Source organism: Ascochyta rabiei, chromosome 17 (genome assembly GCF_004011695.2).
Source record: "Ascochyta rabiei chromosome 17, complete sequence".
Classification (NCBI taxonomy): domain Eukaryota; kingdom Fungi; phylum Ascomycota; class Dothideomycetes; order Pleosporales; family Didymellaceae; genus Ascochyta; species Ascochyta rabiei.
The window spans coordinates 631,954-648,365 of record NC_082421.1 but is presented as its reverse complement, the minus strand read 5'-3'; the positions used below and the strand labels follow the sequence as shown (position 1 = coordinate 648,365).

Genomic DNA, 16,412 nt, shown 5'->3' with positions numbered 1-16,412 from the left:
GAAATATTTGAAGTGTACCGACGTTTCAGTATGCGCAATGATGTCGATCAAGGTGAGAAGATGAAGTCGAGCGGCGCAACGTTTCGAGCACCATGCCTAAACCGACTGTAGACCCTCACATCAGCCTCGGACATACAGCCACCAATACTGTCATACAGTAGCCCTGCATGATCGCCACAATGTACGGCTGCGAAAGTGCCCTCGAAGGATGCTGTCAGCTCTGTCGTGTGAGACTTTATCTGCCAGATCTTGTTATTCTTATCGTCTGATGCCCTCCCCCCGCCCCTTCCAATCGGTGAGGATGTCGACAGTTCAAACTCTTGAGTCAGCTGTGCACGATCCGGAGGGGAACCGGATGTCGTGAGATTGCGCCTCGAGCATGATCGTATGCGCGTCTGACAAGCGAAGCGTGAATTTCTCCGCAGCGGGATCTCTCGGCAGGCTGAGCAAGCACCTCCGCCCCTCGCCCCCGCCCAATCACATCATTGTGGAGAACTCAATGTTTCCTGGACGGCGACGATCACAGTCGTGTTTAGAAGATGTTCAACAGCGGACATTCTCCAGGTTGATCACCAGTGGCATTAATCCTCTTACTGAACGGTAGGAAGTGATATGCGCCCAGTTTTCACGATCCAATTGCAGCTTTCTCATTCCTGTGACCCCACTTCAGCGTTAGCCCACCATAGCCTCCATGCAGCGCTTATCGGTCACTCGTAGACACCACAATGCAGTCGTTCTGCTTCAATCGACCTTCAGAATCCATGTACCAAGAAGATGAAGTGATCTGCGTCACAGGCTGTTCAGAGGAGTAAGTTCCGCATATGGTGATCGTCATATCATGGATCCGGCTCCTGGCAAGCCCAGCTGGAGCCTACAAAGCCTCAATCTTACCGGAGAAAAGCAGGGACCCATGCCAGCGAGATGTGCCGCCACAGTACACAGCAGATGTGCCAGCCATTCCAAGCGTCATCATGTATGCAAGGCCATGCCGTGACAGACATCATCAGCCGTCTATCAACACGTGGAATTTGTGAACTCTAATAAAAACTGGCGCCTGTTGAGTTGTCAACGCTTGGACGAGACATCTGGAGAGACATTAGACTGGTCAATGCAGCGTGTTGAATGGCCCGGAAGGTCGCTATTCCTCTGAATCCATCAACATGGTTGGCGTTGGCCGACCTGGCGCTAGTATTGTTAGGGCATCTTGATTGGAGCAGCCCGAGCCTGTCACTGCGGCTGGTAGGTAGTGTCTTGTCTGCCTCAGATTATGAGAGAATCGATAGGCAGAAGACAGTCCTTGATGCATAAGACGCTTTGCCATATCTTCCAGGCAGATAGCAGCTCTGGAAGTCAAAGTAGTGTCGTCCATGCCAACTCAGATGTCAAGAAGGTGAAACGATGGATTGACCTTGTTGGGATGTGGAGTCCGTGTTATCCACCCGCGCAGCACTAGCAGTCAGGAATCAATGGTCATTGTTTCAACAGTCATCGCTGGTTTCCAGAACACCGTCCTCTAATTTTCGCATGTTCTAGTGTCGCCTTGTTCGCGCGGGATCGGGGAGAAATAACGCTTGCATGTGGCTATCGCATACTCGGATTTCCACGCTCGCCAAAATGGCACAGGTTGTGAAAGTCAGGTTAGAGAGTACTACTGGATCGAACATTGCAAAGCAGATCTTTCTCCAAATGGACTTCTCTGGTTAAAGATCGACATTTGGGGCTGGCTGTAAGCGTGGAGAAAGCCAGATCCGTAATCTCACTCATGCGCGTTTCCAATTGGAGCGTGATTCCCTGTGGGGTTATTCGCGTGTTGATCACGGCAGCCAGTCCCAATTTTCGGGTCGCCCCAGTCTCGCGCTGTGTCGCTGTGCACGCGAAGTGTCGTTGCATCGTGGGAAGAGAAGGAAGCCATCGTGTGGATAACACGCCGGGCAAACGCTGCGTGCTCGGAGCTGGACTCTCCCATGACAGATCTGCAACGGCCTTAGCCAGCAGTCAAGCACTATCTGGGCTAAAATGACAGCCTCCGCGACAAGACTGGACATGACGAGTAAAGGGACACTGCATAGGGTGTCATCGTTGACTGCAATTGGTCAACTAAGCGGTGAGTGCAATGGCTATGGATTGCTTCTAGACGACAGAGCAAGGTTGTGCGCAAGGAGCGGGCGGTGTAGTAGGTTCGTTCAACTCAACAATACCTCCATGCACATGCTCACATGTTCTTCGCATGTACTCGCAATGAAGCGGTAATAGACAGTAACGAAGGACCGAGTCACGTGCAGACGCTCTCACGTGAAGTAGTGCAACGCCACGCTAGCCAACAGCTTGAGCAAGGATGATCACTCGCTTGCGACGTTAATTATAGGCGGCTCGGCTCAGCGCCATTGACGCACAATGGGACGCATCTTGGCGAATAGCTCACTTGACTTTACGAGAGCTGTGGGCCTGGCGAATTGGTGGGTAACTGCGAGAAGGGTACGACACTAAGCGTGTTGCTATACGAAAGCTTGCCCGTGGGCAATTGGAGAGCGTGAACTTTGTCGAGAGTCAAGGCACGCTCCAGGTTTCACAAAGGCACTTTCGATGCGTGTGTCGGGACGCACGATCCAGCAGCCACGTCAGGGCGTTGGTCCAAACAGCAGTCGAGGGTTCGTCCTTGGACGGGCGAATAGAAGACTGAGGGAATCTGATGTATGCTGCTTTGATATCCAGGACTCGGCTGCTGTCATCCACGACTCAGCCGTGTGTGCTGACAGTCTGCCTGAACAGGATCACTGCGCGTGAGAACATACGTAGGCGAAACATGTGGTCTCGCGTCGATCGCTTCACAAGCCTACTGGTAGCGGCCAAGGTCAGCACTGTGATGCCAGTTATAAAGGATTCGTAAATAGATGGTGAGCGTACCTCGCGCTTGGCCTCTGACTTCCAACTCACCATCCGCCGCGTCGGACAGCAGTAGTCGCATTATGGCAGTAATGATGCCGTCGTATTGCAGAATACATTACACCTGTGCGGCTTGCTTGTTCGGGCGGCGGCCGCGCTCCATGGTTCGGTTCACAGCCTAGGTAGCTGACGCAGGCTCGGCGCGCCATTCCCCGTAACACAACGAACCCTTCTCCACCGCCGACCCAGGTCATGGCAGCCGATCCAAGGACAATCCCTGCACAGGCTGAGTCTTATCATCAACGCTGTGCAGCATCCCCTAGTCGCCGAAAGCAGATCCAACACTAACCGAGTTGGGCCTTGACCCACCTAAGCACCTGGCGTCTCTGCATGTAACTGCGAGGCACTAGTGCATCGCTGTCGCGCTCAGTTTGACGAATTCATCGCTTTTCAAATGCACACCTACATCCCTGGTTGGGAATGGCACGCCGGGCACTGAACCATTGAACCCACTCACACCTTTCATACGCTTAGTCGCACTTCACTGGCGTTGAGCGGTCGGCGGTCCTTGCCTTTCCTCGACCAACTACTCACACTCTATTATTGCGAGCACCTCACTGCCGCTCCTGCTCTCCATCTGTTTGCTGCAAAGCAGTGGCTTGGACCTTCCCTTGTTCCTGAGACTTCTTCAGCACGAGCAACCCTGCTACGAGCACCAGCACCGTAGCTGCACACACGTCTTTAGTCAGACATCTCAGCATATCAAATCGGAGCTCCGACCTGACGTTCGCTATTCCCACCATTAGCACCATACCAGTATTGGGAGCGGTCCTAGCCTGGGCGACGAAGCAAGGCGGAAGCCTACGTCGACCGCTTATAACGGATTACACTTCCGCCGTGCTTGAGTAACAAGTGTCCGTAGTCGCCCGAAGCCACAGCGATATACCTCCCGCTGTTGTCACTACTCTCTTCACCTCTTCCTCATTTTGATGTCGTTCGTGTTGGCTCCACGCTAAAGGACCTGTGCTGCAACAATATCCAACACCCTTTTTTTTTCTGGACGTTGCCTGCCATTATCCTCAATCCCATCTCTTGGTTAACGGTCCATACTGGCCTTCGACTGTCAAAATGGTGTTCTGTATCTACTGCGGACAATCTTTTACCAGAGATGAACATCTGGAAAGGCATATCTTGACTCGTGAGTCCCTTCATGCCTTCCGATGCGTTACGACTCGACTAGTGTTGCATTCGGCCCACAGGCTTTCAGCTGATCGCTCTTGTACAGACACCAACATCAAGCCTTTCAAATGCTTCACCTGCCATATGAGCTTTGCTCGACGGTATGTCTTCCTCTTCCAGCTTTTGCACTGTTCTTCTTGGGTGGGCTGGCTGACAGCCATTTAGGGATCTCCTGCAACGCCATTACACGGTACATGGGCGTAACCAGAACAACGAAGAAGGACTTTCAATCCAAGGAATAATACCAAAGTCCGCTGGCCGAACGCCTATTGCCTGCAGTAACTGCGCAAAGACGAAAACCAAGTGTGATAAGAAGTTTCCCTGCAGTCGATGCGCACAGAGGAACCTCAAGTGCACACTGCGGCCGACTCGAAGGGCATCGAAGAATGTGAACAGAGTCGGGATCCCACCAGAAGCTGCGTCGATTGGGAGCTCGAGTGATAACGGAGGCAATGTAGAGCCTCAGAACACCTCGGCTAGCAACTCACCCGCCCGTGAGGTGCAGCCCCCACAGGCGAAAGGTCGGTCATCCCCTCAGCTGTTGCAGCAACAGCCCGCACAGCCAACCAGCGGCATACCGCAACGGCAGTCGCAGTCACCGTCCGCACCACAGTCGAGAAATTCGTCGGTATCTCTGCCAGTGCAGCCGCCTGCAATCCCAACACCACAGGAGAAGCAAATCCAGCTGCCGCTTTCCCACACTCCTCCCTTCTTCGACCAGTCACCACCAAGCACGATCCTGCAGCCTCCTACACTCTTTTCACCACTTCCAGCCGCTGGGAACATGGCGAACGGTTTTATGGGCTCGACACCCATGTCTGGATATGACGAATTTGTGCGGTTGGGAGGTCAGTCGGACCCGGAGACGAGCCCTTTCATGATGGACCCTTGGAGCAGTATGGCCATGGGTGCAGAGTTTGATACCATGCGGATAGATCCCTCTCTGATGATGTCTATGAATATGGATATCAGCATGGGTCCTCGAACAGATGGTATTCTTGGAATGATCCCCGAGATGTCACCCACTCAGGCATTTGGACCGGTTCAAACACCTCTTCAGACGCCACGAATGGAAGAAACCTTCTCAGATCTCCAGATTGGCAGTTCGGCGTCGATGTTCTACCCCTCAAATCGGCACTCGTCAATCGCAGATGCTGGCATTCCAGACCTTGGTGCTATTGTCGCTGCACAAGATGGCTGGACCGTGTTTCGCTGCACTCCGCCAATACCGTCGAGCTCGTGTCCTCGCACCGCACGGCTGAACCTTGAGCGACTGGAGCTCAGTCTGAAGAACCACGAAGGCTGGAGCAACTGGTCACCGTCCTGGGACGAGTCGGACTTCCAGCAAGAAGGCAGAATATCGATCGCAAAGCTCCAGGAAAGCACCAGAGACAAGCTCCTTGTAATCACGCAAAGTTTCCTACACAAAGCTCTCGACATCCACAAAGATGCGATGAGCTCTTCTTCTAGTAGCGGCGAGTCTCCAGGGTCCAGTGCATCCCTTTCGAACTTTATCATCCTGCCACCCGCTCGAATTCTCGAGTACTTCCTCAAGTCTTATGCCAACTCTTTCGAGCGCTACTTTCCTACTTCGTCTCGAGGGCTGCTGGACACCAATGAGCTGATGCAGAATTACAACGACAAGGCTTCGAGCTTGTTGATTCTCATGATGATCGCTCAGGGCGCCATGGCTATTCCTTCGATGGAAGCGAGGTGGTTGACCGGTGGCATCACCGAGGCCTGCCGCATCTCACTGTTCGACTTAATCGAGAAAAACATAATCATGGCCGGTGACCCCATCGTTCTTCGCGCGGCTCTGCTCTTTACTGTCCAGGCTGCTTGGAGTGGCGACAAATGGCAAATGGACATTGCTATGGGTCAACGAGGCATGTATTTTTCGATGCTGCGACATTCAGGCATCCTGGATACTCATCCAGTGGCTAAGCCTCAGATAAATGGAGGTGTGTCGACAGAGGTACTGTGGCGGGAGTGGCTGCAACAGGAAGCGAGAAGTCGGTAAGTGATGGAAATCCTTGTGTGCCGTCGGTACAATCTGTCAAGTGAGCACCTTACTAACACACTACAGCCTCATCTATTCGTGGGTTATGGTCGATCAAGACCTTTCGCTCTTCCACGACTCAGCTCCTCTGTTCACTGTCACTGAATGCGGTGCTCCCATGCCTGATTCAGATAGCCTCTGGCAGGTTCCGAATGCTTCTGAGTGGTCTCAGGTCTTCAATCAAGTCCACGAGTTCTCCAACGGCTACTCATCGGTCGGTTCCGGAGCCCGGCCAGTAAGCCTCAAAGAGCTCTTCCGTCAGTTCTTGGATGATGAGATCGTCATTCAGGGTGTTCAGGAGGTGCATCTTACCCCGATGCATCTGCGTTTGCTGCTTCATCCGCTGCAGACTCTTGTAAACCAGTATTGTCAACTCCTCAGCTGCTTCTCCGACAGTGTAGCTTCGAGGTCTCGTAATAGGGCGCTCACTGCGGCGTCGACACGGGTTCGCCTCGAAGAGGTGCAGGCCCTGCTGGGGCGCTGGTTTGATCTCGCACAGAGGTATCTCAAGACCAACCCAATGTGTCCTCTGATGCAAGCAGGGCTTGTCATGTTTCACCTTATTAGCATGAATGCCGTGACCAACTTCCCGGAGATCGAAAGGTTGGCCCGTCGGGAGGGCGTTGATGGTACATACCAACAGATGCTCTGGCTTCACAAGAAGTGCATTTCCGACGTACAAGAAGCAATCACGCATGCCGGACAGGTTCTCCGGCTTGTCAGAGAGATGCCACGAGGCATCAGACCGCCTTGGTGGCCTGGCGCGGTTTACAGAGCCTCTCTTGTCCTATGGACAGACGCATTAACCCACAATGAAGCCGTTCGTCCTCGGCAGCAAGGCACTACCTTTCCTATCGACCGTCTGACATCAGACCATCAGACGGTCCTCAGGTACCTGTCTCGACAGGAGGGAATCCCCACCTTGACAACGCTGGAAGGAACACCGGTCCCGTTGGACAACGGCTTCTCAGTACTGTCGCACTGCATCGACGTGATCGATGAGGGTGTGGCGACCAGATTCTCGGACGGTATCCGCAGTAAACTGGAGAAGCTGGCAAAAGGCTAAAAGCCCCATCTTGCTTTTTCTGCTTTGTTTCCTGTACGCCCTTCGAGGGCTCCTCTCATGATGTGATAGCAGGCGTTCTGACTTTTTTTTTTCCACCTTCATTCATCTTTGTCCATCTCTTTCTTCGAAGATACCCATCAGCAACGGGTGTAGAAGTTGCTTTACGGTATCGGTGTGTTTTCCGTCAGGGTCTATTTGTTCCCCGATATATGTATGGCGTTGGTGCGCAAATACTCGGTAATGGCGTTTGTCGTAACGGTCGAGACCATCCATGACTGCACTGGTCGACTGCATCAGGATCAGTAATGTATAGTACATAGAGATGAGAGAGGTGGTTGCTGTAAGCGGGAACGAAATACGAATACATACCTTATCAAGGCGATGACGATGAGTGATGGTGTTGTGGGTCATGAGGTGCGAAGATAGTCGTAAGCGGGGTTGGTGTCTCCTGCTATAGGGTCTACCAATGAGGAAGAGACGCTGATGCTCAACCGCCCTTGACGGCCGTCAACTGAGTATGGTATCGCCGTCCTGCATTTTACTTTGGTGTCTGGTAGTGACCTCGAGGTGCACTGGCAAGGCATCTTGTAATGGCGGGGAGCGAGCGATGCACATGTCTGCTCGACCTGCTGTCTCCGTTACCAAAGCCATCGTGGTGGTGTTGCTTTTTCAATTCCGCACTGACGTTTCAAATGAAATACGTAGGCCCTGCGTGCATCTCGTCCGAGCTGGTGATTGGTCTCTTCAGCAGTGAATGACTGATGGAGGCGTTGAAGGGAGACCCTTAGCTGTGGGTTTATGGAGCGATATGGTCATGGTGGGGTTCTTTACCCTCGCGCGTTTCGATATAGGCGAGTCCAGTAAGAGTCCGAACTGCAGTTCGGTATCTTCTGGTTGTTGACACGCTCGATCAGTGAGGGAATCCAGAATATATTGGGCAGTCTTGAGTGACGGGCGAAGTAGGGTAATCAATCTCAAGAGATTCAAGGTTAAATCGACACCTCAGTCTCCGCTACTGGGTGGTGTGAGAATTAGACACAGTCAACCGAGTAACCCTGACGAGGACAAGAGCACGTACTTCATACTTGCACGCTCTAAACTTCGCATCTCCACTTTCCCCGATCGGCGTCGTGCGTTGGCCGTAGTACCGTTAATGTACAGCGCTGTTACCAGACTCTCCTACGTTCGGCAGATCCTTGACAGTCTGAGGTAGTCCAAACCTGTCGTTATATCCCGCACCGTTGGTACCGTATCCACAATTTAGGTTTGATTGGGTGTCTAACTGCCAGCAGGGCTCCTGGCCAGCAAGCCTTACTAGGTAAAGTTAATATAGATCGACCAGACAGTCCTGACTACCTGCTTTCGTACGGGTTTGTGCAGCGTACTTCCGTATCACAATGACGGGCATTGATACCAAGACGTCCTCTTGCAGGTTCGTCAGTCGACAAGCTTACGGGCTCAAAGAACTTCACTCAGTGAGGTAACTGTTCTTCGTTCCTCACGAGCTTAATGGCTCCAGAGCGGTTGATGTTGCTTCACTTCACTGCATATTCACAGAGGCTCCGAAAAAGACTATGATGCCCTTCGACATGTAGTACCACAAACTAGTTTGGATCCAACATTGATTGCGGTCATTATTCACGCTTGACATCTGATACGAGACTTGGTAGATTTACGGATGCCCGCACCAAAGCCGTAGGCCAAACACAGGTGGACCGTGCGATCGGACTTCGACTTCGATTTGGGGTCTCAAGGAGTGAACTACACAGGAACAGGCTACTCAGTCATCACAAACTGGTCGGTAAGTCGGCGGATGCATTCACCGACTTGTAGAGGTATAATACAATGGTAGCTGTGCCGCCCCAGTCAAGCCGGTCGCACTTATGCACACCGTAGTTCTTTGGTGTGCGGCTCTCCAATTGCACATAATAAATCTAACTTAATCAGGACAGCCGATAGCATTCAAGCAACTTCTGGCTGAGCGAGTGGGTTTCCCCATAGTTTAGCATGAAGCAGAACCGGACTATTTTATGGAGAACCCACCCTACAGTGAACTGTTCCGGGAAACTACTCAGAGTCTTTGCACCATCTGGACTTAGTTCTGCCGAACACTGAAACGTAAATACCTGCGGTACTGACGTATGACCTCAAAAATGCACACACATGGGTCAATCCTGCAATGGCTGAGCTTCCAAGCGGCGGTGAAGTCTCGGTCTCTGTTTGTACACAGCATTTCTGTGCATCAATGGTGGTACATGCCACAGAGTAACACAAACCCGTTGGACGTTCAACTGAAGGCAGGTAGCAGGTGGATCACGAATAGCTTGCCCATTTGCCGGTGATTTCTGGCACGCCTGATCTTTCTGGCTGTCTATGAACGATCAAAACAGGATTCTTTGCAGTTCACCGGATCTCCTTCATGCCTGCCGACTGGTCAGCGTCTGTTGATCGCTCGAAACCCGTTAACTGTCAATATTGCATTAATCTAGTTGGATAACTCCATCCTGAAGCACTCGTCAACTCCTGCCCCTCTTCACATGTGTCGTTGCATCAAGTCTCGGCCATCATCCGGCGCAGGGCAGTCACGCGTGAAAATATTTGTCGTTCTTCAGGGGGCTTGAAAGCCTTATCTCATCCTTTCTCCCGGCTTCTCTTTTTCCACCCTCGATAGGACGTACTGATTTCATTCTCTGCCTTTAAAGGCTCGGACCCACCGCTCCCTGCCTAGCAGCCGTTCGCACCGCAGGAGCATTGTAGCCGCCCTCAACACCATCACTGTGACTTTTTCTCGCAGGATGATGACAATTCTTGCACTTCGTGTAGGTTCTGGTGTGGCTTAGTAGAGGCGAGTAGATCTGGCTCAGCGATGCACGTCTCTCGATCTTCGCCGTAATGCTGACCTGATGCAGATCACCTGCAGAGCAAGCGCCTTTCTACAATTGGGATCAGATGGAGACACATGTCATACCTCTTACAGAACTTCTTTTTGAGATCACCTTGAGCCAGGTAGCACTCAGCAGACGACACAAAGAAACCCCCACTGCCGCTCATGCTTTCAAGGCCCGATTTGGAGAGCTCGTTGCATCACTGCGAGGAAGGTCAGTACACCATCACGTTGGTTGCCTTGATTTTGCTCACAGTCATTCATAGGCAATTCTCCTACTCGCTTCCTAGGCCATCTTTCCCCCAGGATGACGATATGGTGTTGAAGTGAGGTTTGAGATGTGGCCCGTGCATTCGGCTCCCCTCCTGTTTTCGCTGCACTCATTCCGGACACGTAACACACCTGTGCCGATCCATCTCGGGTTCGACGGCACTTTGAGTTGAGACTAGAAACGGAAGCCAGCTTGCGTCCGGGATCCCTCTATTCGTGGGTATGTTGTGTACTGAGCGAAGAGTTGGAGTGGTGAATCCGGAGTGCGGCCACATCCTGGAGAGCTGACACTAGGCCCGTCCAGGCAGTCCTCAACGAACGCAAGATCCCCGGCATATCCTCCGTCTTGTCATCATCGAAATGCCTCTGAAGATTCACTCCATCGTTGAGGCTGAAAGCATTTTCGGGTACACTGATGGACACGGAAGTTTCCCGAGAAACACTGCCAGCTCCACCCGCTGTGTAGCCGCGACACCGGCACCTGCGTTTCGACGATTTTACGCCTTCTCAGATGTTGCCGTAGCTCTGTTGAAAATAGCAACCTGTTAAACTCTCATTCTGTACGCGGTCGATAAAAAAAGACGCCTCTTTTCATGAAACTGACAGTCGCGTCACGAAGAACAGTGTTGTTGTTCGCTTGCTCGCGAGTCATCCAATGGCGCCAGCCCCTGGACGCCTCGGCCCCTCCTTCCGGCTACTCTCCCTGGATAGCAGCGTACTATGGTATCCGGCGAAAGTAGAGTCCCATGGTCAGTGCAATAGGGGGGGAAAGTACCAGGCTTGGCAAGTTCCACTTCCGAGGTTTCCTTGGTCTTACACCAATCAGCAGGCGCTTCCTCTCTTTGTCATATGCTAAAGCATCCGTGCACGCTTGTTATAAACACCGATGGGCCATGGGACTCTACTTTCGCCGGATACCATGGTAGACACTTCGACTACCCTGCGGGGCCTACCCTACGGACTGTTGAGCAGTGCAGGCACGCGCTGTTTCAGGCTTAGGACCCTCAACACTCGGACATGGTGCTATGCTCCGAACCGGAGACAATGGGTGAACTGTATGGCAAGCGCAAAAGCCGACGGGTGCCAGATGTCACGACGAACTACACCTTGAGTGACGCTGGAGTTCCGAGTCGTGAAGCAGTATATATGTTCTGCTCTTCACACTCAGAGCAACTCATCATCAGCTCTCACTTCTCATCTACTACAACATTCACACAGCAACCTTAAGGTTCCCACTATCTCAACTTTCCAACCAACAAACCCCATCCTTCACACACGCACAATGTCTGCCGCTCCCGCCAGCTGGTCCCTCGAGGGCAAGGTCGCCGTTGTCACTGGCTCCGGTATGACTCCTAAAAAGCGATTGGCCTTTGCAGGATGGTCAGCTAACATTCTACAGGCCGTGGTATCGGAAAGGCGATGGCCATTGAGCTCGGCAAGCGCGGTGCTAAGGTCGCTGTCAACTACGCCAACGCCATCGAGGGTGCGGAGGCAGTTGTCAAGGAGATCAAGGCTCTCGGAAACGGTGCTGATGCCCACGCCTTCAAGGCCAATGTCGGTAACGTCGAGGAGACCATCAAGCTGATGGACGATGTTGTTGCACACTTCGGCAAGCTCGACATCTGCTGCTCCAACTCCGGTGTTGTCTCTTTTGGCCACTTCGCCGATGTTGAGCCCGAGGAATTTGACCGTGTCTTCAACATCAACACCCGTGGTCAGTTCTTCGTCGCCAAGGAGGCGTACAAGAGGATGGAGGTTGGTGGCCGCATCATCCTAATGGGATCCATCACTGGTCAGGCCAAGGGTGTTCCCAAGCACGCCATTTACTCTGGCTCCAAGGGCGCCATCGAGACCTTTACCAGATGCATGGCTATCGGTAAGCTACCCTGTGACTCAGCTGTGAGTCGCCTGCTAATTATGAACAGATGCTGGTGAGAAGAAGGTCACTGTCAACTGCGTTGCTCCCGGTGGCATCAAGACTGACATGTACCACGCTGTCTGCCGCGAATACATTCCCGGAGGTGACAAGCTCAGCGATGACCAGGTTGACGAGTACGCTTGCACATGGTCTCCCCACAACCGTGTCGGTCAGCCCATCGATATTGCCCGCGTCGTCTGCTTCCTTGCTTCGCAGGATGGCGACTGGGTCAACGGAAAGGTCATTGGCATCGACGGTGCTGCTTGCATGTAAGGGGTTGTTGTTGGACTTGAACTTTCTCCTTAGCCTTTTGTTACGACCCATGGCCTGGTATTGAAGCATGATATGGCGTTTTCTTCGTAGTAGAGGAAAAGATATAATGGAATGATTGAAGATTTGATGCATTTAATCTGCCCTTTAAGTGACAAACTGAAAAAGACGGGGAAACGCCGTGAGCAGACGCTTAGATAATGATGGTCCCTGTCAACAGCATCAACATACATGGAGGCAGAAGCTGCTGTGCCAGCCCATGGATGATCTTCCTCCTGTTCCTGTACGAACCACGATTTGAACTTGGACTCCCAAGATTGATTACTGCTGTGCACCGAAAAAGCCTGTATCAGCAGCTTCTTTCAAACATATATGTCCAGGTAATCGAGATGTGCAGCAGCTCTAAATCCTCGCTTAGTGACGTAGCCAACATTAGAGCCCAACGTGGTTAGTGTATCGACATCTCGAAACATCACTCCAAACATCATTGTCTGACCATCTCATCACGGCTCTCGCTCAATTGTGCAAAGGTGCAGACAAAATCTGGAAGAATTGCGCCACCAGTGCCTCAGCTACGTGTAAGGAGAACGCCAATTGGTCGAGATGCGATAGCGTGCCAGGGCCTCTTCAAGCACTATGCAATGAGTTGAGCGAATCTTTGCAAGGGCTTAACAATTGCTCTGCCCCCTCATGGAAGCCGCTCGGAAGCCATTCGGAATCAGCTACGACAACGCCTTGACTGGCTTCGTCAAGTACTGAGATCTGCTTCACAATGCTTCTGAATGCAGAGTGGCGTTACGAGTCTGGCAAACGAGCGAATGAAGCTCACCGACCTCTCGGCAGCAGCGGATCACCCGAGAAACTTTGGTGAAGATCTGTCTCGTTTGACAACAAGGCTAAGCTTTTCGTCGCGAATCCACCAAACCAAACACTCCATTTGGAGTCTGAAACTGAGCATGTACGAAAAATTCAATTCTCAACCTCGGGGCTAGGCTTGGCCGATACCAAGACTGCAGGATGTAGGTTTCGTGCTCTTGGAGAGTTCCAAATTCTGACCCTGACTGCATCTTGCGCGAACCTGTAGGTGTGAAGGGGCGCCGGATGCACTCGTTGCTAGCATGACCTGATCTTGGGTCTGTTCGCCATACACCTATGCAGCACGATCCTGAAACTTTATCAACGGGAACGATATCGCCGGTGCCAGCTCCAAAGTCATGCATCAGCACCAAGACTTCACTTATAGACTTGACTGCCACAAAAGTCTTGTGTTACCTCTCAGCGCAGTAAGACTGGTCAGTGGCTTCGTCGTTCCTTTCTACGTTCCCATTATTCTTCTTTTACTTTCTTTTATACCTAATATTTGTCAAAAAGCCCAGGTGGCTATTATTCCTAACTCAAAATGACGTCTGGTACTGTCTCCTCTCTCGTGCTGCTCTTGTTGAGCTCTTCGGTATTTGCACAGCAGCAAGTACAGTACAACCAGGTACTTAATGTAAATGGCGATGTAAGTCGAATTTATCTTTGATAGAAGATGATGAGGGCTGATAGAGATAGATGAACCTCAACTCCTTCGTCTTCCCCGACCGCTCCAAGGTCGAGACGTACTCTCAAAAGCAGCAACAGATAATCGTTAATCAGCAACAACCCGCCATCCCCGCCAACCAGGTCACCGGCTCTACTGGACAGCCTTTCGTCGCCATCACTACCCAGTCCATGACCATCAGCACCAACGGCGCTACAGACCTGGTCGGTGGACAGGTAGAGATGGCTATGACGATGCAGAACTTGCAGTCGGCCGCTGTTCAGCCTGGTAACACATACGTTGCCATGCTCTCCCCTGACCGCCAAAGCTGGATGATCCAGGAAACCATGAGAAGCGTCAACACCACTGACATGACTGTCCGTATGGTCAAACGCAACCAGCTTGATGGCGAGTACATGGTTGTCGGTCGCCAGACCGTCGAGACCAACACTCTCGTCACACCTTTCGGCAGCAGCGGTGCCACTCAGGTTGCCATTCAGGGCACTGGTCTTCAGGAGAACGAGTTCCAGGACGGATTCAGGATGGCTACTCGTGCCACTCAGCCTATGCTCATGAACGTCGACGTCAAAAATGGTATCGACTCTGGCATGCTGGCTGGTCTTAAGGGCCAAAGCGCAGTCAACAACTACCGCTACTCTGTTATCACCAACCTGGCCGCTGTCACACCTAACCTCAACCAGCAGGTTACCGTTGTCCAGATGCCCAGTTCGTACCCAGACAGTCTGTTCAGGGTTCCAAGCTAACAACATTGCAGTCAACGCTGTCCGTATCCAGAAGATGATGCAAGCCATGGGCGTCCCTCCCACCGGTCAAGTCGCCATCGCCGTCGCCCAGCGTGGTGTCCTCCAGAACCCCGGCGGTGCAACCGGTCAGCTCCAGGGCGCTGGTGCTCCCACCCAGAAGCGCACTCCCTCCCGCGACGACTTCCGCAAGGATATTGCTGCTCGCCAGATCAACACCGGCAACACTAACACCGGCAACACAAACACTGGTAACACAAACACTGGCAACACAAACACCGGCAACACAAACACCGGCAACACAAACACCGGCAACACAAACACCGGCAACACAAACACCGGCAACACAAACACCGGCAACACAAACACCGGCAACACAAACACCGGCAACACAAACACCGGCAACACAAACACGAACAACCAGGGAAACACCGGAGGCACACCTACCAACGGCAACAACCCCGTTGCTGTTCAGCTGCTCCTTGCCCCGACCTTCACTCCCGTCCAGGCCAACGCTGTGCTCGACCAGGCCAACATGCGCATTGCAGTTCCCGTCCGCCAGGTCGATGGAGAGTTCATCCTTGTCATGCAGATGATGGGCGCCGCCGCTCAGGCTGCTCCTCAGGCTGCAACTCCCGCTGGCGAGGCTGCCCCAGCTGCTCAACCCGCTGCTGCTCCTGCCGCCGCCGCCCGTCCTGCCGAAGCTTCTCCTGCCGCAGCTTCCCCTTCCGGGGAGGAAGCCAAGCCTGCTGCTGCTGGCGAGTCCCCAAAGCCCGCGATCGAAGCCGCAAAGACCGACCCGTCGGCCAAGCTCGAGGCCGGCAAGCCTGGGGCCCCCGCGAAGCCCGAGCGACGCCAGTCCTCAGAAAAGAAGGACAAGTACGGTCTCCCCGAGGCGCCTCCGGGCGCCGTCATCATGACCATGAAGCAGATCGACGAGATGGCCAGCTTGGTTACCTGGGGCGGTCAAGCGCCCATCACCCAGATGATGAACGACTACGTCAAGGCGCAGACCGGCAAGGGGCTCGGAACCCCCAATAACGGCACCAGCGCTTCGAGCGCGGCCGGCGGTATTGCTGGCATCACTGTCTAGACGATGCGTGGGGCGTGAGGCGTGGTGAGAGTCGAAGAAGGAACATAATATGGCAGGAGACTGTGTCTTCGCCGCAGACAACGGACAGATAAGGGGGGGGGGGGGCGATTATCTAGATACACGATCGTAGCGGTAGCGATAGATAAAATTGTGAATAGCTCAGCTTCTTTCCTTCATGTCCACCTTTGTCCACTTCCTCTCTCACTCCCTCCCTCATTCACTCAACACAAACACTCTTTATTCCGCTTACCTGCAAACACCAACCACGAACACCCATCCTCTCCTCGGTCGCCACGGGCCCAAAACCCTCATCTCTCTCGTTCTCTCCACCTCCATCAAGCGGTGTGCGTCGCATCTCTCAAACCTACCCCGTTGCCAAGCTTCGCGGAGCGTCTCGTGCATTTGTCACGGTGGAGATGGTAGTGGCGAGGCATGGAGTGAAGCGAC

General features: G+C 52.9%; 4 protein-coding genes across 4 annotated transcripts, besides 3 other annotated features; all 4 read left to right on the top strand.

Annotated features, from left to right (window-relative positions):
* Positions 1–4,011: 4,011 nt before the first annotated feature.
* Positions 4,012–7,247, top strand: EKO05_0009599 (uncharacterized protein; the record flags this gene model as incomplete). Its single annotated transcript, XM_038942461.1, has 4 exons — positions 4,012–4,081; positions 4,169–4,223; positions 4,288–6,138; positions 6,209–7,247. 4 exons carry the CDS (start codon positions 4,012–4,014, stop codon positions 7,245–7,247), a joined length of 3,015 nt encoding a protein of 1,004 aa, XP_038794988.1.
* A 2,949-nt stretch (positions 7,248–10,196) lies between these two features.
* EKO05_0009598 (uncharacterized protein) lies at positions 10,197–10,397 on the top strand (the record flags this gene model as incomplete). The annotated part of the gene is made up of 1 exon (XM_059637572.1): positions 10,197–10,397. One exon carries the CDS (start codon positions 10,197–10,199, stop codon positions 10,395–10,397), a length of 201 nt encoding a protein of 66 aa, XP_059493555.1.
* A 722-nt stretch (positions 10,398–11,119) lies between these two features.
* Positions 11,120–11,326: a dispersed repeat.
* A 357-nt stretch (positions 11,327–11,683) lies between these two features.
* Positions 11,684–12,592, top strand: EKO05_0009597 (Tetrahydroxynaphthalene reductase; the record flags this gene model as incomplete). The annotated part of the gene is made up of 3 exons (XM_038942645.1): positions 11,684–11,744; positions 11,801–12,277; positions 12,327–12,592. 3 exons carry the CDS (start codon positions 11,684–11,686, stop codon positions 12,590–12,592), a joined length of 804 nt encoding a protein of 267 aa, XP_038794987.1.
* Positions 12,593–13,988: 1,396 nt separating this feature from the next.
* EKO05_0009596 (uncharacterized protein) lies at positions 13,989–15,965 on the top strand (the record flags this gene model as incomplete). The annotated part of the gene is made up of 3 exons (XM_038942643.1): positions 13,989–14,093; positions 14,144–14,837; positions 14,887–15,965. The coding sequence occupies 3 exons, from the start codon at positions 13,989–13,991 to the stop codon at positions 15,963–15,965; spliced, it is 1,878 nt and encodes a 625-aa protein (XP_038794986.1).
* Positions 15,095–15,293: a tandem repeat.
* A 190-nt stretch (positions 15,966–16,155) lies between the features above and the next one.
* Positions 16,156–16,201: a tandem repeat.
* Between the last annotated feature and the right edge of the window lie 211 nt (positions 16,202–16,412).